General features: G+C 39.9%; 1 protein-coding gene across 1 annotated transcript in view; it reads right to left on the bottom strand.

Moving 5' to 3' along the window:
* Positions 1-22978, bottom strand: part of NCKIPSD (NCK interacting protein with SH3 domain) — a 123384-nt gene extending 100406 nt beyond the window's left edge. The window contains exon 1 of the mRNA XM_081318640.1: positions 22716-22978. Within this exon, the coding sequence (XP_081174766.1) occupies positions 22716-22886 (171 nt within the window). The 5' untranslated portion in view covers positions 22887-22978. The remainder of the gene's footprint in view (positions 1-22715) is intronic.
* Between the last annotated feature and the right edge of the window lie 3936 nt (positions 22979-26914).

Below are 26914 nucleotides of genomic sequence, written 5' to 3'. Positions count from 1 at the left end.
AGGTAGGTAAAATGAGGTCCCAGATTGTTGGGGGCAATAAGCTGACTTTGTAATAATGCCGCTTGGGGTGTGTGTGAAAGCCCTAATAAGCAGGCATATACACAGAATGAAGGCTACTGCTAAGCTTGTAAGCCGCCCTGAGTCTTCGGAGAAGGGCGGGATATAAATGGAATAAAAAAAATGTAAGTCTTGGAGCTCATCAGAGCCTTCTTCTGACTCTGATGGCTCCCCAGGCCCCTCCTCAGATTCCCCAGACTCAGCTGCCAGGATCACAGGCTGGCACAGAATCACAACAGGTCTTTAAATACCAATCCCTGAAAGGGATGGCGCTCGTTATTATAAGCCTCCAAAGCAATGCATGGATATTTTTATGAACCAGTTTAGATGAATCCTTGGCCTGATCCAGCAAGGTGTTTGGAATGTATGGAGATGCAGATATGTAAATGTGCATCTTCCTGGGATTGTGCTGGAGCTGGGAAGGCAGAGAGGTGGCTGAGAGGTATTATGTGAGTACTGTGTAGTCCGAAGCAGCCTTCTGCAGCTGAATTACAAGGCACTGCAAGCTCCACCCTTGCTGATGATTGTTCTATTTTTGGTTAAGATGTGTCCAATAGCAGCAAAATAGTGGCATTTTAGAGTAGTTCCATTTTTTAAAAAAGTGACAACAGGCACACAAGCCGAAAATGATCACTTTATCTTCGCAATCTCACTGGAGCAGGTTATTCCTATATATATCCACAACAGTCTGCTGTGGGTGTGAATTTCACAGATTGCTTGTTGGCAGACTATTTACTCTCAATTCATTGCATGCCAGGTTATTCTTATGTGAACAACAGGCTGGGAAAGAGAGCTTCAGCTATTCTGGCACAGAATATTTTAGCTCCTCTGTTCAGATCTCCTTCCCTGCTATGCCATCCCAACTGTTCAAATTTCTGTCAACATCTTTTCTGCATCTATTCCTTCATTTTTATGTTACCACTCTTAGTAATCAGCCAGGTCATCACATTTTCAGAGATCATTCTCCAGGTCTTCAGGCTTCCTTAGTAACTATTTATCAAAGATAAAACAGGATAAATTGGGTTACTTTGAGGAATGCCCCCTCAACTTCAACCTGTGGATTTTATCATTCTAGTAATAAGAGACCAACGCTGCACATAATTTTATATATATATATATATATATATATATATATATATATATATATATATATATATATATATATATATATATATATATATATATATATATATATATATATATATATATATATATATATATATATATATATATATATATATGTGTGTGTGTGTGTGTGTGTGTGTGTATCATGAACATTAGACATTTGCAAGGAGCAGTGAGTTCTTGGGGGCAACAACTCTGTAGAGCTACAAGAAGGGAAAGGTAACTTTATATTTTAAACACAAATTCAGGGGCCAAAGTAGGTGAGATAATGCTGATTCACAACTGAACTTCCTTCTGTTACACATTTTGGCAAATAGCAGCCATCCTGGGTCATTTATTCTGGGTTTTGGCCATGACAAATAATCAGTGGAAGAAAATAAAGATCAACAGCAACAAAAAGTGCCTTCTCCACCAAGGCCAGTTAAGTTGCTACATTATTGTATTGTATTGTATTGTATTGTATTGTATTGTATTGTATTGTATTGTATTGTATTGTATCGTATCCTATCCTATCCTATCCTATCCTATCCTATCCTATCCTATCCTATCCTATCCTATTGCATTCAAAGCCAAAAGATTTGGGAGATGACGTTTAGCAACATTTTGGAAAATTGCATATTACCCTATTCCTGACCTAGAAATCATTATTCCTTCGAAATTAAGGCAAGAACTTTAATTTATCCCTGACATCCTTTTGTGTGTGTACCTACAACTGAATTTGAAAGCCCTCTTCTAAACTGTAGTGCTTACTTTAATCCTAGAATTTATTTTCTGAAGATATAGTACTATTTATCTTAATCTCTATTAATAATTTCCATTTTTATATTGCACTTTCATGTATTGAAATTTCGTTATACCAGTCCTGTAAAAGCTAAATTATTTTTATTAGCTCAATACTCTTTTTTATTATCTCCTTAGATTGTCAATAGTTTAAAAAGTATATTAGCCAGTAATGCAATGCTGCCAATTATCCCCACTAAGGGAGAAAGGGATTAAGCTGCAAAAGAGGTTTTTTTTAGAACAGTCTTAAAATGCAACCTATTCTTACCACAGACTGCATATCACATGCAAGCATGGAAAGGGGTAGAGCTGGTATAATGAATCCAGATCATGGGTGTCAAACTTGCCACGTCACGTGACGTGTCACGACATATCGCAACTCTTTTTGCATTGCTGGCAATGGGGTGGGCGGGGCTTTGGTATGATGAAACTGGCCCGCGGGCCGGCAGTTTGACACCCTTGATCTAGATGATAGCAGGTCACCATACAGTAAAAAAAGGAAAAACAAACAGAAAATATTTTACGAATGAGGGAGGAGTGGGAATATTCCCATATCCATTCAGAGATATCTATTCAGAGATCCATCTTAACGCAGAAGCAGCACCAGCAAAAATCCCTCTCACAACTCCCAGAAACATGGGGAAGAAAATTCCCACACTCTCTTGACATTATACATGGCAGATAGTTAAAAAAAACTCTGCACTGCTGCTGCAGATTCAACCTGAGCTGCTGTCTGTGAGAGTGTGCATTTTGGGGGTGGTTTTTCCTTGCTTTTCTCTTTGTGTGCCCTTATGTCTGTCACAATTCTTGGCAATGTCTAATCCCTACAGTTTTCTTGGCAACATTTTTGGAAGCACCTGTTGCCATTGCCTTCTTTCTAGGGTTGAGAAAGTGACTAACCCAAAGTCAGCCAGCTGGCTTCATGCCTAAGGCAGGATTAGACCTTACAGTTTCCCAGTTTCTAATCCAGTGCATTTAATCACAACACCAATCTGGTTCTTTTTTTTCCTTATGAAAAATTCTTCTTTTAATATATTCTGTTTTACTCTGTTGTATATTATCCAGAGTTACAAAAACAAGCGGAGATTAATTCCTGATGACTACAAGAAAAAAATCCATTCTTCAATATGGAAGTAGTATGCCCCTGCCTTCTTCTGGGATACAACATGACAAGGCACACAAAATAGCTTAACAATGAAGAACATTTTATAGCTTTGTAATTTTAAAAAATGAAGAAAACATTGTGCTGATATTCAATAATTAAGTTATACAATCTAAAATTTAGGACCATGACCAGAAACTAATAATGATGCTAAGAAAATCTTCAGTTGTTGTTTTTTTTATAGAAAAAAAAGTTTGATTATTGACTTTTAGAACAATCTTATATATCCTGGAGGAGACCAGCCAATTTTTCCGGTATCTCTTAAATAAGTCTTCATAGGATCAATGAGAAAGGGAAAGTTTCTGATGAGAAAAGGATCTTATTCATTTCATCTGAAAGAAGAATGTTAACTGTCTTACTATCCAATTTTAACTCAAATGTTTTTGGTCCTCTTTTTGTACTGAAAAGCTATGTATATATGTATGTATTATTACAATAGTAACAACTAATACAAGCTGAACTTAGGGAAAGAAAATAGAAAGAAAAAATAAATATTGCAGAAAACAGATTAAGAGTGAGTGTGTGTGTGTGTATCTTCCAACCTTCATCACAACACATATAAACAAATTTAACAACTCCACCTAAGTTTCAACTGCCTGTTTAATAGAGCTGTCAGAGCCAAACTGGATCTTGAGAGGTTTTGATCAAGGTAGGAAGACAGAAGTAGGAGAGAGAAGCCTTGAAATTAGATTAATAAACTAATAATAAGGAACAACACCATATTACTGTGCACACTCTTTTCCTTTATCACAAAAACCCTTCCCTTCTGAGGGAAGATTAGAGTCTGGGGTATAATAAGGCAGAAGGTACACAGCTTAAATATAATCACACAAGAGTATGAACTAAGCTAATTAAAAAATCATATCTCCAGTCTGAAAATCCAATGAAAAGCCACCAGGGTGATCTCTCCCTTCAAAAAATACTCTCTGATTAAGATATTGGAAACAAGCCACAGATCTGAGTGCTCGCTCTCATAACTCTGTTTTCACCTCCAAACACACTTCTCTTTCATTGCTTAACTTAACTCGCATTTCTGCATATTTGTTCATAAATCAGTTTATGTGACTTTAATTAATTAGTTAATTAATATTTGTTATTATTTATTTGCTGCCCATGGGGCTACTCTGGGTGGCTTACAACAATAAAATGGGGGTGGGGGGTTGGAATGACAAAAAAATGTAAACCTAACAACAAAGGAATAAAACAATAAAAATGAACAATGGAGACACAACAATATGAAATTAAAATGCTGGGTGGAAGGGGAGCAGGAAGCACAGGAGGAAGGTGGGGTCAACTACCTTCAGTGATATATTCCTTTACTGGGTCCCCAGGCCAACCAGCAGAGCACAATTTTCAGGCTCTGGTGGAAGGATAGGTGGGTGGGGGCAAACCTCACCCTGGGTGGGGGGCAGGATGTTCCAGATGGCTGATGTTACAGCTGGGAAAACTTTGCTAGAAATCAACCACAGGCAAAGCATAAGTGATGTATTTTTTAAAAAACAAACAAACCCCAACTCTCCCTCAAATCGGACAACTAATTGCAAGAGCTCATCTTCAAAACTGACTTAGCCCTAACAGGCTACTATATAATATTGCCTTCTAGATCTTTTTCAAATTCCCTGATTAATACTCAGTCCTGGAGTCCTCGGTGGTTTCTATCTGAGCATTAACAACTGGGCCCAATCCTGCTCACCACATTTTTTTAGGCTAAGAGTTAGTTTATCTGCTGCCATTACATTGTGGACAAGTAACATATGCCTTGACTTTAGTCCTCAAATCTAATCAGGTTCTTTCTTGACCAAATGAGCAGATCTTAATGGAGAAGGATTGACTAAACAGAATATGCTATCTAAACAGAATTTATATTAGAGGAAGAATTACAGCTTCTGGGACATCAATGCATTTATTCTTCTGTTGGGAGAGAAAGAATACCATTATCTCTTTGGAAGAAAGTGACAATCAAAACAGATGACATATTTTGTAGAACTCCAAGCTTTCTTTCGTTGCATTCAAAACTGAGTACTGTTGGCCAGATCCTATATGTCCAGGAAAGCAAAGACACAATGACAAACATACCTGGATTTAATCAAAACTGAGATGAATATGCCTAGTTTTTCAAATGGCTTGACAATGCTGGAGCATCTATTCTGCTTAAATGAGAATGCACAAGCATAAAGGAGAATGCACTAGCACAAAAGGAGAAATTTTCTGATAGTAAGAGCAATTAATCAATTGAATAGCTTGCTTCCTGGGGTTGTCCACGCTCCATCACTGGAAATTTTCAAGATAACTATTTGACTGGGATGATATAAGGTCCTGCCTTGAGTAGGGGGTTGAACTAGAAGACCTCTGAGGTCGCTTCCAGCCCTATCATATTATGAAAATAACAGTAGCTAGGACAAGCAAACTACAAATGTTGACTCGTTTCCCATTCAGATCAAAACTATGCTTACCATCATCTGGCCATTCACCAGAGAGAAAGACAGTCCTAATTGTAGGTGGAGACAAATATGTGGATCAGCCTCACAGAGGCAGACAAATCCTTGGTGCTTCGCAGTATCTCCCAGCCTTACCCCCACAATGAACAATTTTTATGGTAAAAAAGATGAGGCTTGCTACAGGGACATTGGAAAACAGAGAAATTTTATTGCTTTTAGAGTGCCTAACCCTAATCCTAACCTAGTGATGGCGAACCTTTTAGACACTGAGTGCCCAAAAACCACCCCGCCCAACCCACTCCACCCCTGCTCCGCCCACCCACAGGACCACCTACAGCCTCCACGGCCTGCCGCAGATTGCCCAGGCAGCCCTGCAGTGCCATGGCAGCCACGCCCTCCACCCGCGCCCCGCAACATCATCTGCACGCAATGGGGCGCAAGGGCAGAGTCTTGACCCCGCTGCCCGGCTGCCATGTCCTTGGCTGCGCTGCTCCGCGCGGGCCACGACCGGAGGTGACTCTCCTCCAGGGTGGGCTGCTGGTGAAGAGGGGACTGCAGGGGGAGGCGGTGCTGGGGCAATGGCTTGTGTACCCACAGAGAGGGTTCTGAGTGCTGCCTTTGGCACGTGGGCCATAGGTTCGCCACCACTGCCCTAACCCTAACCCAGACAATATGCTGTTTGCTAAATATTAAGAATGTTATTTAAAAAAAAACCAACCCTAACCCTACAAAAATTAACAAAATATATACAAAAAAGTGCCTCTGAAATGTTCCTGAAGGCAGGAAGAGTTTTACTGTCTCATCTTTCTCCAAATCTAGAGAAAGTACTCTTAAATGACACAGATTCTTGCCACTTGTTACACCTTCCTGAAATTCCTTTAGCTAGTGAGAGGTATTGGGTCCTGCCAGTAATAACAGCCCCGAGGCATCCCTAATTGATTGTAGACTCATGTTTTCCCTCATATTATTTGATAAGGTTTATGTTTGTGAAAGAATGGGAATGCTGAGGACAGATTGCAGCCAACTATTGAAACATTGTAAGCAAATACAAAAAATGTTGGGGGAGAGAATTGAGAAATCTCAGTTCATAAAGCCTTGAGGTTTACAAACTACCAGTTGTGGGAATCTCCAGCAAGAAGAATAAAGGGCAGCAGGGTCAGAATGATGCAAACTGGACCCCTTTTGTATACGCATTGTGATAACACATGTAAATATGAAAGGAGCAGAGCTTGCCATACAATGCATGCTCTTGTCACTTGATGAAAGAAGTACAATCCTGCTGTCGACCAGTCTTGCCCTCATTTTACAATAAGAGATCTCTCTTGCACTGAAACCATAAATAATATTGTTTTGGCTACTTCCATACAGCACTTATTAATATTTAAAATTCTGTCCTATTTTTAAAACACAGCATTCCCTTAATCCAAACCTTGTCTGAAATCAAAGATTTTTTCTTCAGTTCTTAATCTCTGAAACTAAACTACATACAGAGTGTCTGAAAATAATCATCTTTCAAAGACTCTTCCTACACCAGATGCAACACCAATTGAAAGTGTAGCATGAAATACACATCTGAAGCTGCTGCAAAGAGAATTGAAATTGCTCAGGACACACAGATCTAACAGCTATTGTAAAACCACCTAGAGATCTTGATTTCAAAAGAGCTGCAATGACAGAGTCACCTATAATGAGCCACCGGATAGCCACGTCTTCACAGAGTAGACAAGCATAACCAACTTTCATTTTCCCATAACACAATGAAAAAATTACAGAATCAATTGCTTTCACATGAATTTCCTTCCATATAAAGTTGGCCTATAATTATGTCACTGTTTGTACATATGTGATATACCATAGACTTTCAAGGCAAATGAACATTCTCCTGTCCATTTCTCCTGACCGAACAAAAGAGATTTCTTTGAGAGCTATATTAACTTATTTTCATTTAATTCTTTATGACAACAGCCACGGCAGGCAAAAACACAGTTTTTTAAAAAAAGGTAAAGGTAAAGGTTCCCCCGCACATGCATGCTAGTCGTTTCCGACTCTAGGGGCCGATGCTCATCTCCGTTTCAAAGCCGAAGAGCCAGCGCTTGTCCGAGGATGTCTCCGTGGTCATGTGGCCGGCATGACTAGACGCCAAAGGCGCATGGAACGCTGTTACCTTCCCACCGTAGTGGTCCCTATTTTTCTACTTGCATTTTTACGTGCTTTTGAACTGCTAGGTTGGCAGAAGCTGGGACGAGTAACAGGTGCTCACTCTGCTACACGGCACTCGGGATTCGACCCGCCAAACTGCCGACCTTCAGATCGACAAGCTCAGCGTCCTAACCCACTACGCCACCGCGTCTTCCCCCAAATATCAGAAAGAATATATTAATAGTCTATAAATAGGAAAGCATATACATTTTCCCACAATCATCTTGCAAACAGATGCTATATGCTGACAGTAAAATAAAACTCCACTTCCTACAAACGCTGTCCCAACCAGGCACTTTCCAGTTTAAATGTACATGAGCATCAGAAGGAGGAAGGAAGGGACGGAAGGAAGGAAGGGTAGATATATGAACAATGGAAACAAAAACAAAACTCACAACCAGCATGCTGGAATCTGTATTGCCAACATTTTTGGAGGGTACAAGATTGTTAAAGATTAACTTAAAATATGAAATTTGGAACAGATCCAATTTTCCATTTAGTAATTACATGTTTTATTATTAAGATAATGTATGAGCTGTTTAACCTAACCATAAGACCCTCATTTGTTACACTAGATTTTCTTTCATATTCAGCAACTGTTCCCTTTCTTGACACAAAGAATAAATCCCTTTCTCCGAAGGAAGCTTTTAAATTGATTTTGTTATTACTTCATGTATAACTTTAGTCTCTTACAATACATTATTCTGTCTCAGATAAAAGCTTCTATTGCAGTTGACCTCCAGGGGAGGTACAGTGAACTGAAGACAGCTCTGTGAATCCAATATCCACAGCAAAGACAAAGGAACCAGTTTAATCACTTGGAATCCTTGTGGATAAGAAAGGGCAGGAGATTGCCTACATGGGCTCTGGATGGCTGCTTCTTGCAAGGAGACTGCAGGACAGCAATTTTCCAAGGCTTTGATAACCGAATTAGCAAACTACAGTGGAGCATTTTAAAGCACACTAAATTCACAAACCTCACTTTCTAATCACCTTTGCAAATTGCCCATTAAGAAGTTTTAAGCTATTAGACCAGGGGTGTCAAACTCAATTTCATTGAGGGCCGCATCAGCATTGCGGTTGCCCTCAGGGGGCTGGGTGGGTGTGGCCTGGGTGGGCGTGACCTACTGGGTGGGCGTGGCTAAAGTGCATATGGCCTACTGGGTGGGCGTGGCCAGCTCTACATCATTCGCATCAAGGGGTGCCTATGGGGGCCTGGGCAGGAGTGAGACAGATCTGAGGGTCTCTGGCAGAAGGAGGGTCTTTGGGCCAGGGCCAAGGCAGCGGGGGCCGTTCCCTCACTGTTTACAGGATGGCTTCGCGGGCCGCATGAAACCACTTCACGGGCTGGATCTGGTCCCCGGGCCTTGTGTTTGACATGTCTGTATTAGACCTTTAGAATGATAAGTTTGAAAAGTCTTCATTGGGTGAATTTATCTTCAAGTATGAACAAAAGACAAAATTAAATACAAGCTTAAGAACTTAAAAGAATCTGAAATAAAGAGCTAAAATCTAAATAAGATTTTGATCTTAGAAAGTTATAAACAGACTAAGGTACTAGATAAATTTGAATAGTGAAACTTTTACAAGGAGATTTGGTAATTAATTATCAAGAACAAGAGCTTCTTGTGGGCCATAGATCTGTTTGGGTTTTTGGAAGACATAACAGATATAAGTAATTTCATGATTTATAAATTGGACACTAGAGAAGATTAAAGATTTAGTCTTTAGTCTGCCTATCAAATGCAAAATGTTATAACAATGAGAATACTGAAGGAGATATTTGAAGAATGGATTGAAAAATTAGTAGCCACATATCAACTATGTCAGCTGTCATGTCCAAAAGCCGTTACTGAAGAAATGACACATGTAGAATAAATTTTATCTGACAAGTTAAGAGATAATATGAACAATAGATTTACAATTGACAAGCCAAGATAATGACTTAGAAAAGGATACTTTACTGGATCTACAAAAGAAATTGGCTGATGTTTTAAAATTCAAAAAGCAAATGCAAATGATAAACATTTGTAACTTGGAAAATGTTTTCCTATTGAGTTTACAAAAGAGGCTTGTTAAACCTTGAATAACTCCATGCGAGGGGACAAAGAAGAAATGAAATCAAATCCTACTACAATATTTGAATGAACTAGATCAGGGGTCTTCAAACTTGGCCCTTTTATGACTTGTGACTTCAACTCCCAGAATTCCTCAGCCAGGCACGCTGGCTGAGGAATTCTGAGAGTTGAAGTCCACAAGATTGTCAAAAGTAAAAGGAAGGAATATTAAGTAGGTTAATTTCATCCAAGTTAAAACAAAATATAGTTACTTCTGACAACCCCTATGAATTTTTTTCCTGACACTAGAACTGAAAAGATTAATATTTATGGATTTGCTTATAGATAAAGGATGGAATATGTAATAAAGAAAAATATGGAATGAAGAGATAATAGTTTGTAACTTTAGAGAGGGTGAAGACTCACCAAATTTGTTTTGACTTGTGATGAAGATTGGAAGTCACTTCTCTCTATATATTCTTTTAATTATATTTTTTCTTTTTTCTTGTAACTTTTACTCTATTTTTCTTTTTAAGTTCAGTTTGTATTGTTTTTTACTATCATAATCAAAATTCTTAATAAAAAATTATGTACCTAAAAAAAAGAATTTCCATCGTAGTCAATGAACTTTTTGCTGTTCTCAATCTATTTAAGTATCACTTTCACACGCTTCTAGCAACTGGCATACTCCCATTTATTCAGAAGCTGTGAACTTCTTAGGCTACTTTTGCTACCACAATATCTGCATTGCATTAAAGGGACTAGAAGCATATTTAATGAATGACTTCAAGCAATTAACTAGATGCTAAAGCCAAGGTCACACTTCATAGCCTCGGCAATAACATCTGTTAGCTCCATTGTTCCTTCCAATACCAGTTGCATCAAATCCTGTATACAAAATCTTGGCTAACACTTCAGGCACAAAAGGCTGCCTTTAAACATTAAACATTGGCAATATTGCTACAGCTGGAGAAATGTAGTTCATGTTATGGTATTTGTATAACTCTTTCACCTCAACTATTTTGCTGAAGGAAATAAAAATTCTATTTTTATCTGTTTCTAAAGATGCGTATCAGAAAGGGTGGGAAGGTGCTCTTGACTAAATCAGCAGTGTTGGAAGAAAAGGAGGCATTTATTCTCTCCCTAAACTATAGATATGATGAAAACAGACCCTATGAAGCTGGAATCTGCCCCATGGGGAAAGTTGCTAATGCTTTCCCTCTTGAAACAAATATAGTTTAAGGAAAAGCAATCGTTCTAGGAAACTGAATCCCTTTATTCAGTTAATTTTAATTCACAGCTGAGGTGTCCATTTAAACAATGGCAGAAGGACATATCTAAATTTATATGGCAAGGGAAGATATGAAGAAACAGGAGGACTGGGCTTACCGGATTTGAAACTATATTTTGCTGCATGCTATTTAATTTGGATGAAAGAAGGAGTAATGTTAAGAAATAGAAGCAGTTACTGGATACAGACATTCATGACTTGAGATATGAATGGCATGGATGTCTATGGTATGATAAAGTTAAGGTGAATGTAGTCTTTAAAAATTGTTGTTAGACAGGCTGTTCTTAGAATATGGAAGCAAGACAGGCTGTTCCTAGAATATGAAATAAATATAAACTCAGGGTTTGCCACAAAAACACCTTTAAGGCTTTCAGTACAAGAAGTGTCTTATAGACGAGAAATAAGTAAATCTAAATGGTTAGCCTACCAAAATATACTAGAATTTTCTCAAGGGATTGTAAAATGAAATAAAAAAAAAGAATTGATAACGGAAAGATATTCTGGTTAAAAGTTTTCTTAAGTACGATTAACAGAAAGATTTAAAGTGGCTAAAAGATTTTAAGGTTTTGAATGAAGCAAGACTGAACTTGAAATAGCATTATGTACTAATGATGAACATGTTATTGCTAAAAAGTATAAACTTTTGCTAAAATATGAAACAGAAGAAAGAACTGAAAGTATGTACAATAAAATGGGCTAAAAATTTTGCTAACCATATACAAATGGACCAATGAGGAAATATGTGGTTTAAAACACATCAAGGAAACCCTCAGAATGTGTGGCTATCCCAAGTGGGCCTTCATCAAATCTCAAAAAAGACCTAGCAGGAGCTCCCTCATAACAGACGAAGAAAACAATAAACGAAGCAACACAGTCATTCCATATGTTGCAGGAATATCGGAAAAGCTCAGGTGGATCTTCAACCAACACAACATACGTGCACACTTCAAGCCTAAGAATACACTAAGGCAGAAACATTGTAAAGCAGTACAATGCAGTGAGCCATGTTCAGATCTGTACACTGGGGAAACGAAACAACTTCATAAACATATTATTTATTATTATTATTATTATTATTATTATTATTATTATTATTATTATTATTATTATTATTATTATTATTATTATTATTTATTAAATTTTTATACCGCCCTTCTCCCGAAGGACTCAGGGCGGTGTACAGGGCAATAAATATCAAAATGTAAATGTGTTGTTGTTAGCTGCGAAGTCGTGTCCGACCCATCGCGACCCTATGGACAACATTCCTCCAGGCCTTCCTGTCCTCTACCATCTTCTGGAGTCCATTTAAGCTCACGCCTACTGCTTCAGTGACTCCATCCAGCCACCTCATTCTCTGTCGTCCCCTTCTTCTATTGCCCTCGATCTTTCCCAGCATTAGGCTCTTCTCCAGTGAGTCCTTCCTTCTCATTAGGTGGCCAAAGTACTTGAGTTTTAGCTTCAGGATCTGGCCTTCTAAAGAGCAGTCAGGATTGATCTCCTCTAGGACTGACCGGTTTGATCGCCTTGCGGTCCAAGGGACTCGCAGGAGTCTTCTCCAGCACCACAGTTCAAAGGCCTCAATTCTTTGGCGCTCAGCCTTTCTTATGGTCCAACTTTCACTGCCATACGTTGCAACTGGGAAGACCATAGCCTTGACTATACGCACTTTTGTTGACAGGGTGATGTCTCTGCTTTTTTTTTTTGTAAATGTAAATGTAAATACAAAAGTTAAAAAAGAGTTAAAAAGAATTAAATAATTATGCCCAATATAATACAATAATAAAAGTGTATTAAAACTAAATCCAACCCCAAACCCATCAGACCAGGCCAGATTGTTCAAATAAATAAGTTTTTAAATCGCGCCAGAAGGAGCGAAGGTCGGGAGCCATCCGGAGCTCAACTGGTAAGCGGTTCCACAGGTCTGGCATGCCCACAGAGAACGCCCTCCCCCTGGGGGCCACCAATCGACATTCTCTGATTGGAGGCACCCTGAGGAGGCCCACTCTGTGGGAGCGCACTGGATATGGCACAACATGGGAGAACAATCCCATCAGGACAAGAGTCAGCAGGCCATCTGCATTTAAAAGACGAAGGCCACTCTTTCGAAGACAGCAAAGTCCACATTTTGGACAGAGAGGACCACTGGTTTGAAAGAGGGTCAAAGAGGCCATCTATGTCAAAATTGAACAGCCCTACAATGTACAAAGGTACTTTTAATCTTTGCTAAGAAGGGACATTTTATCATGTTTGGTGGGCAGGTAAAAGCCAAAACATTTTGAATACAATATATGCATTAATTCAAAAGATTTTAAATGATTAAAGTTTTTATAAATTATATTTATATTTATGGTTGACTAGAAACCCCTTGTACACTTTTTGCATGAAACAGAAAAAGTACACTTATGATTTGTGCACAATGGGATAATAAAAATGTGAGGGGGATTTTTGTAATCAGTATAAGAACTTTGTAAATGTACTGACATTTACTATGAAGGAAATTGGAAGTTTCTATTTTTTCAATTCTTTCTTTTTGTACTTTTGCTTTTCTTTATTGCTTTTTTATGTGTTTAACTTTAATAACAAATTTATAATAAAAAAAACACAAAAAACCCGTTACAGACTAATCTTGTGGAAGATCATTTTCTGTCTGAAGGAAAACAGATAAGAAATGCATTAAAAATGGCATCCAAAGCTTGATAGAAAAGAAAGCTAAAAACAAATATGATGTGCAAGATGCACATCAAAATCTAGATCAATTTTAAGATATTTGAACATAAAAATAAGTGATGGCTTTGAAACACTGGAAGTTTTTAAGAAGAGACTGGCCAGCCACTTGTCTGAAATGGTATAGGGTTTCCTGCCTGAGCAGGGGGTCGGACTAATGACCTCCAAGGTCCCTTCCAACATCATCATCATCATCATCATCATTTACTTAGCACACCCTTTTTCCTATGCACAATTATATCCAAAATTATGAACCCTATGATCCCCATCCAAAGTATCTTGTAATAACATTGGCCTGGACTCTTTCCTACAAGATACACTTAAGAGAATATGGCAGCAAAAATCAATACTAGGCGTAACATACTCCAGAAATTGTGTGGAACTAAATGGGTAGCTTCAGGGTCAGTCTACTCTGCAGCAGAATACTGTGCCCCTGTATGGCTTAACAGCTGCCATACACCTAACTCAACAACACCATGAGGATTATAAGTGTATGTATTAACTGGCTGGCTTCCTGTTCTTAGCTGTGTAGCACCGCCAGCTTTACGAAGGCAAGATGCACGAGTGAGAGAATACAGAAAAATTATGAACAACTCACTCCTGCTGACCTACCTCATTTATCAGTTGAAAGACTCAAATCCAGGAAGCTCCCACAGACACTTGCACAACATCTGCCCAATTTAATATCGATCCCCAATGGAAAGCCAAATGGGTCACTGAATGCCCAGACATAGGAAGACATATAAATGACTCCACAAAAAAAGGTGCCAGGCTTTGAACTACCACATCAGCAATGAACAATCCTGAATAGCAGGGGTCTTCAAACTTGACCCTTTTATGACTTGTGGACTTCAACTCATGCCTGGCTGAGGAATTCTGGGAGTTGAAGTCCACAAGTCATAAAAGGGCCAAATTTGAAGACCCCTGAATAGGATTCATACCTCATACTGCATCTGCTGGGGCTCTCTGTATAAATGGAGCATCCCACGTCCAACTGTAGATCATATGGTGACTGACTGTAAGCTGAGGGCATCTACCAGTATCCAGTATCTATTTTTTTTTAATATAAACAATGCTGCACTTTAATGGTTAGATGGCCTAGACCAGGGCTTTTCAACCAGTGGTACGGGTACCACCTGTGGTACATTGGCACCTGGCAGGTGGTACACGACCATCCTAGAAAAGTGGCAGTGGGGGAGGGGAATGAACTGAACTGGTGGCAGCACCGCACAAGCCTGAGTGAGAGATGGCTGGAGCTTCAGAGCTGTCAGGGCTCAGCGGAAGCACCAGGATCAGCGCTTTTTTGGGGCTCTCAGGGCTCAGAAGAAGTGCCAGGATAAGCGCCAGGCTCCAGCTAGAGCTCGGCGCTGATCCTGGCACTTCTGCTGAGCCCAGAAGAAGCACTGATCAGCTGGAATGTTGCAGCATCTCCAGGGTCTTGTGATTTACATTCAGATCCTTGGCAACTGATTCATATTTATGACAGTCACACTGTCCCAGGGTCATGTGAAGTGACCAAAACCTGCTGCAACCACCCAGCGGGGGGGGATAAAAACCAACCCCCACCCCACCCTTGCTGCCAATCCTGAACAGAAATGCTCACAACAATGAAAACCTCGGACAGGAGGAAGAGTGCCACCGGGCAGGCAGGCAAGTGTCTTGCTTGGCTGTGGCTTGGGGGGCACTTTTTTCAGTGCCATTGTAACTTTGAACACTCACTAAGTGAACTGTTGTAAGTCGAGGACTACCTGTACTTCCATCACTTTTTTCCTTTTTTTTTTTTTTGGTCATCAAGTTTTTGACACCTTGCTAGGCGACTGATGGTACTCGGACGTTGCCATATCCTAAAAATGGTACAATGGGTGAAAAGGTTGAAAAGCTCTGGCCTAGACAATGATATTTAAACACAGATCTTTTTAACATTTATATTTTATTGTATTTTACTAATTTAGGTTAATATATATTGCTAATCCATATATGATATGCCTTATGCTAAATAAATCTAAAATTATAAAACTATTCACCAGATGTCATGCTTATCAAAATGAGTTCCTATTAACTACAGCATGATAGGATAAAACTTCCTCAACGTCAAAAAGCAAAAGCTTAAACTGTGGCCTGCCAGATGTTTTGGACCTCAAGGTCCATAATTTCTGCTCACTGCCTGTATTGGCTGCAGCTTTTATAGAATTAGGTTACCTTTTTTTAAAGAGAACATTTTATTTTTAATAAATTTTCAAAGAGAGGAACTTTAGTCTGGAGGGTATGGGAGAGGAATCAAAATATTTTTATTCTGTATGGTTATTGGATAAATTCCAACCAATTTTTGATTATACAGTAATCTGTCTTTGTTGAGTTTGGCACAGATGCTCTCAAGGAAAATAAAGCAAGATTTTTAAAAATTGTTCTCCTCACAAGGCTGGCTATTATTTTTCCATCTCTTATCAATTAAATACAGTGACAAAAGTGTTCATTATCACAGGGATTCTAAAAAGCCTCCCATAAGGTGACACCAATTGTGCATTTTTCACAAGGGCCTTAAATCTATAGAATCTATATTTTTAAATTCAACCTCTGCACTACTAGATTTGGTGTTCATACAAAATTCCATGCTTACATAACTATCTTTTGTTTCTCTGAATTGATGATAATGAGCCCCAAACAAGCACATAGAATATATAGCAATGGCCTTTTTTCAGAGTGTCCATATTTCATTTGTTTTTCTATTTTAAAATTATCATGTTTTTTGCATGTCTTATGGAAATGTAAAAGCATACAAACTGTTCTGGAAGAGTTCCACATTCAAAAGGCCTCCACTTCAAATGAGAAAAAAGGAACGTGTTCTGAGATTACAACAGGACCAGGATACTTCCTATGAAGTCAAAGCAGCAATTTTTAGTTGCATAAATTTAGAAATTTCTAGCCCCAAATGCTTTGCATTCAAAACATTTTGCACATCTCTGCAGAAGTGGATCCAGGCAACAATAACTACAGATAAAATGTGGAGAAAAAAGAAAGCATGCTAATAAGTAACAGATAGCTAATAAAAACCAGAAATGAAAGTATAATGGAAGAGAACATTTCTTCAAGCAACTAGCATGATGTCAGAAAAGAAAATAGAAACCTAAAGGTTACTAAGGTAGGTCTGGCCAGGAAACAGTCTCCACTAGAAATACCAAATTCTATCAATATAATCAACAAATCTTGAAAGCCTAACAGCATTTCCCCTTCCTTTCCTCATATGTCAAAGAGAGTCAAGGTCAAGCAACATTGAATTTCTTTCTCATGTTTTTCTGTTTTCCCAGGCTAAGCTGTGTTCTAATGGTTGCCATATATTTTCGTCAAGGCCATCTCTGAACTCCTTACATCAAGTTGGGGGGGACAGGAATGTTTACAACTACAAAAGAAGGATTCTCTTACATTTCCATCAATCACTGATTTGAAAACCTTGAAATGTTATCAGCAAATCTTGAGAAGCACTTAGATTTACACAGAGTGAGACAAACTAAGGATTATATTTAGGACTATCACTATGTCTTGAATTACACCCCAAAATGAATGACATCCAGTGTAACTAAAAGCTTAAAAGAGGAACCTAATAATAGCTGAAGCATATTGTGCCAACTGAAGTTTTAAATTGGACATAATATACAGTAGCTCAATAATTACGTATCTGATGTATGTGCAATCATAACCAGACTGAACTATATTAAGAAAGATGTAATTCTAAGGCTGCTTAAACCTCCTGTGGTCATAGCTGCCTTATAGGCATCTAATAATATGGCTTAGATCAAAAGAATTCTTAAATGTGATGCATTATTGTTTACAATATTTAAATGAAGCAACTTGGGGAGATACCTAAGCCCAACTTACAAGATGGCTAACAGCTGGTTAAAGCCAGCAGTTTTATAAAATTTATTTGGGACTAAATGTAAATAAACTCCAAAGATATGCATACTTCTATTATATGCAAAAGCTGTCACTATGGCAGATGGTATTAAAATGGGGATGGGAAAACACTAACAGTATACCTGAAGCAAAGCTCTAGAATTCAAAACTTGAAAATAACAGAGTGAGGAAAAATGCCAACTAGAAATATTTGTTCAGAGGAGAAGCTACACAAGCTCATATCTAGGATAAATTGTCATCCAAAATGGAAATAAGCATAGACTGATAAATTGCCAGATTAGTGTAGTTCTAGGCAGAATGGAATGTTCTGTACATATTCACCAAAACTTCAGAATTCTTTTCTAAGAATTTTTTTCTAGAATTTTCCACCAAGCATGGCTCTTGAGCTGATGAAAGTTGCTCATTTCTTGCTTTGGATCAATTTTCTCATTACTCCAGCTTCAAAATTGCAGAAAACTAACACTTGCCTCAGCAATAAATTTAAACGGCCTCAAAAACCAAAAAGACAAAGAAAAGAGGAATTGGGTGCAAAGGTTATTCTTTCCTTTAAAAACATAAGCAAATATGTATGTTATATTTCTTTCTAGGCAAGATATTTAGATGCTGCATTGTGCAATTTAAACAGCAGGACAGTGCCATAGCTCCCTTTGCTCTTCAGTTTTCCACACCAATACTCCAACTATTGAGTTAGTGAATACTGAGGGCCATAATGCTCAACCTTACCTTATTTTTCTCTTCTCATTCATGTTCATCTACATAAACCTCAAAACAAGAGTAGTTGTTTACCTAACTCAAGGCTAAACTGACAATGATGCTCATGGTGTAGTTTGCCCATGCATGAATGATTTTCTTTTCTCAAACATCTGCTATGTGGGAGGCAGTGAACTGGATCAGCACTAGAGCAGAGAAGAGCTGGTCCTGGTGTAGCTTCACACCAAAACTGCCAGTTATTTGTGGGAAAGAAGGACCACCTGCAGAAAGGCAAACTGTGCTCTTCAATTAAGACCCCTCAAACTCAGAAGAAGCACATCCAATTTCCAGCAATAGGACAAAACATTTTAGCCCAAAGGGTGCCTGATGCAAAGGAAAAGCTCATTTCCATGTTTATGCTTTCCTCAGAACAGGGGTGTCAAACTGCTGGCCCAAACTGTCCCGATACATTGCGCAACATCACGAGACGTCGCGAGTTTGACATGTCTGCCTTAGAACTTCTTTACTAAATACACCCTCACATTAGCAAGAAGGGTGTTATCACTCATCACTCTGATTCCTATTTGGGCTGAAGCAATCTGTTCTTTCACTTTCCATAATTGCAAACTTGTCTGACTTGGGTATAATTACTGCCACTATTGTTACAACATTTGTTCATGCTTAGCCGACTGGCCCCTTCATCAGCAGTTGAGCAGGCCTCTTATTAGCCTTTTTCTATTATATTTTACATTGGAGAAATAATTTGCTACAGCCAAAGCGGCTCGCCCATGCCTCCATTACGTTGTACTATATCCACAGATGCATAACAGCTGCTTCAATAATCTTCCCCAGACAAATGCCAAATTATTGGTACATATGGACATACATGTACAGGGATGTATATTCAGCAACATAATCAAGTAATGCAAGCAACATTCAAGTTATGTTAGAAATTGGTGATGGAATATATCAAGAGTAAATGATATGTCCTGCCATCATTCTTTTTCTTTTCTTTTCTTTTCTTTTTGTAGATCACCAAGACATTTTGGTAGTCTCTGGCATAAATAAATATTTGGTTTTGTTTCACCCATATATAAGCTCCATTTGAGGATATTAAAATGAATATCTGATTCCCCTTGTGCAGTAAAATCTTGGAGTAAAACCTGTATCCTTAATTTCACATGCCGCTAAAATAATGCTTAGGATCATCCACTGCAGATTAGAGCCCTACATAGAAAAAGAGATGCCAGATGTACCAGCTGGCTTTAGAAAAGGCAGAGGATCACGGCTGATATACGCTGGATAACTGAGAAAGCCAAAGAATACCAAAAAGAAACCAGTGTGTGTTTCATTGATTATGGAAAAGCCTTTAATTATATCAATCACTTCAAGCTGTGGAAAGTGCTCAGAAAAATGAGAATCCCAAAAGTTCTTGTCCGCATGAGAAACTTATGTACAGTGTGGCAAGAACATGGCAAAAAAAATTAGCTCCAGATTGACAAAGGAATTTGACATCACTACATGCTCTCTCCTTCTTTACTCAATATTCTAAAAGTCAAAGAACAAAGTGAAAATATGGGACTAAATTAAATATAAAGAAAGTAACGACAACAGGTAGAATAAACAGCCTTAGAACTGACAATGAAGATATCAAAGTAGTGGATAACTTTTGCTTTTTAGGAACAATCATCAGTAAAGGAACAAGCAGTCAAGAAATATACTACAGAAGGGGTTCCCAACCCCCGGTCAGTGGATTAGTACTGGTCCGGAGCATGCCAGCAACCAGGCCGCACAAACAAGCAAAGCCCCACTCATGGGATGCAGGCAGCACACAAAACCACGCACCCTCCGGTGTGCTGACAAACCTTTCTCCATGGAACTGGTCCCTTGTGCCCAAAACGTTGGGGACCTCTGCACTACATAGTAGTTCATGGAACAGCAGCCATGAAGGCCTTGGAAGAGATATTCAAATGCCATGATGATGTGCCTATATCTACCAAAATCAGAATCATGCAAACCATGGTATTTATTCCCTGTGACATTTTACTGGACCAAAATGGACTTTAAAGTTAGACTTTAAAGACAGATAGGAAGAATACTGACACATTTCAAGCATTGTTGGAGAATGCTATGGACAGCAAAAAACAAAAAAACAAAAACAAAAAAACCCCACTAAATAAACGGATCATTGAACAAATGAATCCCGAGTTGAACAAATGAATCCCGAGTTCTCACCTGAGGCAGGCACAAATAATCAGGCTGGAATTATCCTATTTTGGACATATTATGCAAAGACCTAACTCTCTAATGCTGAGAAAGGCAGATGGAAAAAGAAGGAAGATGAGCAAGAAGGTGGATGGACTCATGGTAGCAATGGGTGCACAATTGGGAGACCTGAAACACCAGTTTAGGACTAGATCATTGTGGAGAAAATCTATGTGGTCACTAGGAGTTGAAAATAACTTGATGGCACATAATCAAAATCAATCTGTTTTCCATTGCATTCTCTTTTTCTTCCTTATATGCCCAGCGCCACCTCTCATTACAGTTTTTAGAAAGAATTAGAGATGTTCCCATCTCCCTCTATTTCTTTTGGATACCAATGCAGTCATCAAAATAAGGTTGTGCAACATCCTCTACACTTTAAAACAGGGGTCCCTGGTCCCTGGACCAATACCAGGCCTTGGCACGCCAGGAACCGGTCCCCACGAACAAGTAAAGCCCCATCCGCGAGATGCAGGCAGCACACAAAACCACGCACTCTCTGGTCCATGGAAAACCTCTCCACGAAACCGGTCCCTGGTGCCCAAAAGGTTGGGGACCTCTGCTTTAAAACATTTGCTTAACCCAAAAAGCAGCTCATTGTTCCAGGAAAACCTATAAGGGAAAAGTGTATCCCAAGAACAAGATAACTTCAGAAAATCTGTAACAGAGTACTGGTAGCAGAGAATAGTGGAGAATTTACTTCCCAAGGAACTGGAATATAAAGCAGTCTTTCTCCCTCTCTCAAAATCACCTTTGTGCCTCCTTTTACTTGAGTCTAGAGTCTAGAGGTAGGTAAAATGAGGAGCCAGATTGTTGGGGGCAATAAGCTGACTTTGTAATAATGCCGCCCGGGGGGAAGGGGTGAAAGCCCTAATAAGCAGGCATATTGATTTGTGCTTAGATTGTAAGCCACCCTGAGTCTTCGGAGAAGGGCGGGATATAAATGGGATTTTTTAAAAAAAGTAGAGACATCACCCTGTCAACAAAAATGCGTATAGTCCAGGCTATGGTCTTCCCAGTTGCAATGTATGGCAGTGAAAGTTGGGCCATAAGAAAGGCTGAGCGCTAAAGAATTGAGGCCTTTGAACTGTGGTGCTGGAGAAGACTCCTGCGGGTCCCTTGGACTGCAAGGCGATCAAACCGGTCAGTCCTAGAGGAGATCAATCCTTACTGCTCTTTAGAAGGCCAGAGCCTGAAGCTAAAACTCAAATCCATTGGCCACCTAATGAGAAGGAAAGACTCACTGGAGAAGAGCCAAATGCTGGGAAAGATTGAGGGCAATAGAAGAAGGGGACGACAGAGAATGAGGTGGCTGAAGCTGTAGATGTGAGCTTAAATGGACTCCAGAAGATGGTAGAGGACAGGAAGGCCTGGAGGAATGTTGTCCATAGGGTGGCGATGGGTCGGACACGACTTCGCAGCTAACAACAACAAGAGTGTAAATACAAGTAATTTATCTCCCCTGTTCCTGTTAAAACACCTCCAAACAGTGCAGACATTGCCTGGCTTCATATGGGGGGGGGGGGGTTAAACATTTTCTATGACAGCTGGAAGATGCACCTGTAAGATAGCAAGTGCCTACAATCATTGTATCTCTCACACGTATGTGAAAAGTTCCACAAGATCTTCCCACTGATTATCATCTGTTGTCAACCACACCAAATACAGTACCTACGCCACTGCCTGGCTGTACCTTACATGGATATGGAAATGTGCAATGATTATTGATGACCAGGCTCAGTTCCGTTTTCCATACACAGAACCGTCCTCTCGGAACAGGGTTTTTATTTATTTATTTATTTTAAAAAAAGCCGATGGCTAAAGCAAACCCCGCTAGCCTGGCAAAGTCCCAGCACGGCGCCTCACCGGCACCGAATCTTGGCCTCGGACCTACTTCCGAGAGGCGCGCGCGTTGCACCTCCAGAAAAAGCGGCAGAAACCTCCAAGTCTGTCGGCGGCCAACGCCAAAGGCCGCCGAGCCCGCTGCTGCCCTCGCCCGTCTTTTGCCCCTGCCTGACCTGTAGGCGCTGCAGGTAAGAGGCCGGCACGTAGCCCGTCTCTCCGGAGCCCGCCCGGGTCACCAGCCACCAGTGCTGGTTGCTCCGCTCCAGCAGCAGGAAGGTCTCGCCAACGGCGAAGGCCAGAGAGTTAGGCTCGGCCGACCGGAAGCCGTACAGGGCCCGGTACATGGCGCTGGAGGGGGACGGAGGAGGGCCGGCGAAGAAGAAACTAGCCGGCAAACTCCAGTCGGAGACCCCTCCAACCTAGTGGCGGCGCCGGCGCCGGCGGCTCCTGCTGTAAACGCCACTCTAAGCGCTCCGCCCCCTTATCCCGGGCCTGCGTCACCCTCCCGCGGCGCCAAGACGCAGCCTCGCCCCCTTCCCTACCGCGGTACTCCGGCGCCATCTGCCGTGGAGCCGTTTTCGCAAGAAGCGCGGCTTGGTTCAACTTTCCGTCCCGGCGGGAACGAAGGTGAGTGAGGTCGGTGGAAATCCGGCAAGCAACTCGTGTTACCCAGGCTGCCTTCTTTGACTCGCAAATCATCTTTGACTCGCGAGGTTGTTCAGCTTGGGAAAGGTTCTCGGTTCGAGCATGCAAAGCAGGGGTCTTCAAACTTGGCCTTTTTATGATTTGTGGACTTCAACTCCCAGAATTCCTCAGCCAGCATGCCTGGCTGAGGAATTCTGGGAGTTGAAGTCCAAAAGTCATAAAAGGGCCAAGTTTGAAGACCCCTGATGTAAAGCTAGAAGCATGTAAGCGGAAGTAAAACCCGTTGACACCCCTTGTAGAAATTTAGACAACGCTCCTTGGTGCTATCTGAGCTTGGTTGTTTTCTTGCAGACGTTTCATTACCCTAACTAGGTAACATCATCAGTGCTACTAAGGAGTGTGCTGGTGGGTGGGGGCTGTCCATCAGTGATCAGCACTCAGAACAGCATAGATTAACTCCAAGGTCAACTTCAGCCCAACAATCAAGCAATACTCCAATCAAGAAACTGCCGAAGAGCCATTAATAAAGATGGCCCCGACCCACACAGACAGGAAGACACCAGAATATAAGCTGACAGCAAACAGCACTCCTTACTAGCACTGATGATGCTACCTAGTTAGGGTATTGAAACGTCTGCAAGAAAACAAGCAAGCTCAGAGAACACCAAGGACCCCTCATTTCAACCCTGAGCTACAAATATTCTCCTTCACTGGTTATACAATGCAATCAGCTGACAATACTTTCTTATTTAACTTTTGTCTCAGTTATAAATAAAAACCTTTGGAGTACCAGTCAGAACTGGACAAAGATTATTCAAGCCACAGCTTCCACCTTCTTGAGCAGAAGGATCCTCGATTGTGAATCTGTTCCTTTGGAGGTAGTGCTTGCCTGTCTATACCTAACACTGGTGTTGGTGAAGAGTCTCAGTGTACATACAAGACTTCCATCTTGCTTGGATTCATCCTGGAGATGGATGTATGCTATGAACCAAAGTGATAACAGAGGAAGTAGCCTCCAGGCAACTCTGTCATGAATATTATGCTGGCGTTGAGTTTTGTAAAAGTTCATTTATTTTATTTATTTATATATTAAATCAAATTTACATGACTACCCATCTCATAGAAAGTGATTGGGCAGCATACAACAATTCGATAAAAGAATAAATATAAAACAATTGTCACCTACTATCATTATAAATTAATAAGAAGCATTAAAAAATATGAAAGCAGAACTAAACAGGAAATAATAGAAGGATGTGAATAATAATGGAGGTTTACTTGTCCCCCTGGGGTTCCTAGGCCTGCTGGCATGAACAGGTCTTGAGAGACCTTCATAAGAGTGATGAGACCAACCACATCTCTGTGGGGGTGGGGGTGGGGGGGGAGAGATTCCCTAATGTGAGCATGACAGCAGCAGAAATTATTATTCCAATTATTCTTGAGAAAACTGTCAGCTTCACAGTAGTTTCACAAGGGGTATCCTGACTTCATGATCCATCATACTGCATTTCCTTCCTTTTTAATTTTTTAGGTGCTAACATATCAGTAATAAGGAAAAACTATAGGAAAAATAAGGGCTAAGAGAAAGCAACAAATGGAACAAAAGAAACAAAGTTTCAGAGCACTAATATGCAAGTCAGTGTATAAATTTACAGAGAGCAAAAAGTTTTGAAGCACTTTTTTAAAATAAATCTATGACAAAATACATAGCATAAGTTACAAGTGAAGATAACCTGTTAGGACATAGCAGAAATAGGTTAAAAAGGAAGGTCAGATCTGACTGTCACTATTCCTAATTGAAAGAGTTTTGTTCCCAACCTTTTAAAAGTCATGTTGCTTTTTCAGCCACTGTGACTTCCCATACTCAAACATGTCATTCTTCTTCCTCTCTTTGTATTTTGTTTTATTTGTTGCATAAACATAAATCAAGATGTTTATGCAACAAAATGCCAAAAGATTTTAAATACACGCTCGTCAATGTCATTTGCAGCATGAGATTGCTCGGGACATTAGGGGAGAACATTTCAGAAAATTTTGAATTTAGGCAAGGTGAGTTACATTAAAAAAAAAACTGAGCCTAATTGCTGAGGACAATATGGAGTTAATAGCAATAGTTCTTGTCCCTATCAGATTAATAAGGGTACCCGTAGCACAATGGGATTTTTTTCACATATAGCACAGTCATCACTCTGTCCTCTTTTCCCTTAACCCAGGGATAGGCAACCTTGGCTCTTTTATGACTCGTGGACTTCAACTCCCAGAATTCCTGGAATTCTGGGAGTTGAAGTCCATGAGTCATAAAAGAGCCAAGGTTGCCTACCCCTGCCTTAAGCCAATATCAACTAGCTTCCTCCTTCATGCTAGTCTCACTTGCCTTCTTCCTTTATACTTCAGGTGGAAAAGATAAAATAAGATAATCTTTATTGTCATTTTTTTACTGTGCGCACAATGGTGCATATCAAAAATGAAATTTAGTTGCCCGCTCTCAAAGTGAGACACATAGATGACACACTCCCAAAACATACTACATACAACATATGTGTAGACCCACACCCCTACATGTACATAAAAAAATAAAATATTAAATACTGTCCAACTTGAATATATAATGGAAAAGTTATGAATAATCTCTACTAATCAACTGCCTATTGGTCATAAACTGTCTTCTTGGGCCACTGAAGTTCCATCACAATTTGTCAGGCCTCTGGAGGCACAATTTTTAGTTATCTTCTATTAAAGGATAAAAGGGACGCAGTGGCTCAGTGGGTTAGGACGCTGAGCTTGTCGATCAGATGGTCGGCAGTTTGGCGGGTCGAATCCCGAGTGCCGCGTAACAGAGTGAGCGCCTGTTACTCGTCCCAGCTTCTGCCAACCTACAGTTCGAAAGCACGTAAAAATGCAAGTAGAAAAATAGGGACCACTACGGTGGGAAGGTAACAGCATTCCGTGTGCCTTTGGCGTCTAGTCATGCTGGTCACATGACCACGGAGACGTCCTCGGACAAGCGCTGGCTCTTCGGCTTTGAAACGGAGATGAGCACAGGCCCCTAGAGTCGGAAACGACTAGCACGCATGTGCAGGGGAACCTTTACCTTTACCTTTATTAAAGGATGAAAATAATCCCATGACGGATTACTCATATTAATCCCCTCAATCATCTAATGATTATTATTGAAATATTGATTATTTATTCATCTATTGATGATTGCTTATCAATTATCTATTGATAATAGGACTAGAAGACCTCCAAGGTCTCTTATTCTATGGTCTATTTTATATTTTTCTGCAGTATAAACAACACACACACTCTGTTGCTGCACTTCATCAGTGTAACAAGTAGATATAATATTCTAGCAAGAAATATATGGCTTGGTGTAAATGACCAGCTTGGCATTTTGCTCATGAGATATCGCAACTCAAACTTGGTTTCACAAAGTTCCCAGTATTTCAGCAATATCTAATGATTCATAACCAAAAGAAAAAACAACATATGCACCCCGCCTACATAATTTATTGCCCGTAAGTCATTATCTGGTTTAATTATTAATGAACAGCAGGGGGCGCTCCTCACACATAAAATAGAGCTTTATAATTGCCAACATAAGCTGGATCATGGAGAAACCTAGGGAGTTCCAGAAAAACATCTACTTCTGCTTCATTGACTATGCTAAAGCATTTGATTGTGTGGATCACAACAAACTGTGGCAAGTTCTTAAAGAGATGGCAGT

This window comes from Vipera berus (assembly GCF_964194415.1).
Source record: "Vipera berus genome assembly, chromosome: 2".
Lineage (NCBI taxonomy): Eukaryota > Metazoa > Chordata > Lepidosauria > Squamata > Viperidae > Vipera > Vipera berus.
This window is presented reverse-complemented; position numbering and strand designations above follow the sequence as displayed.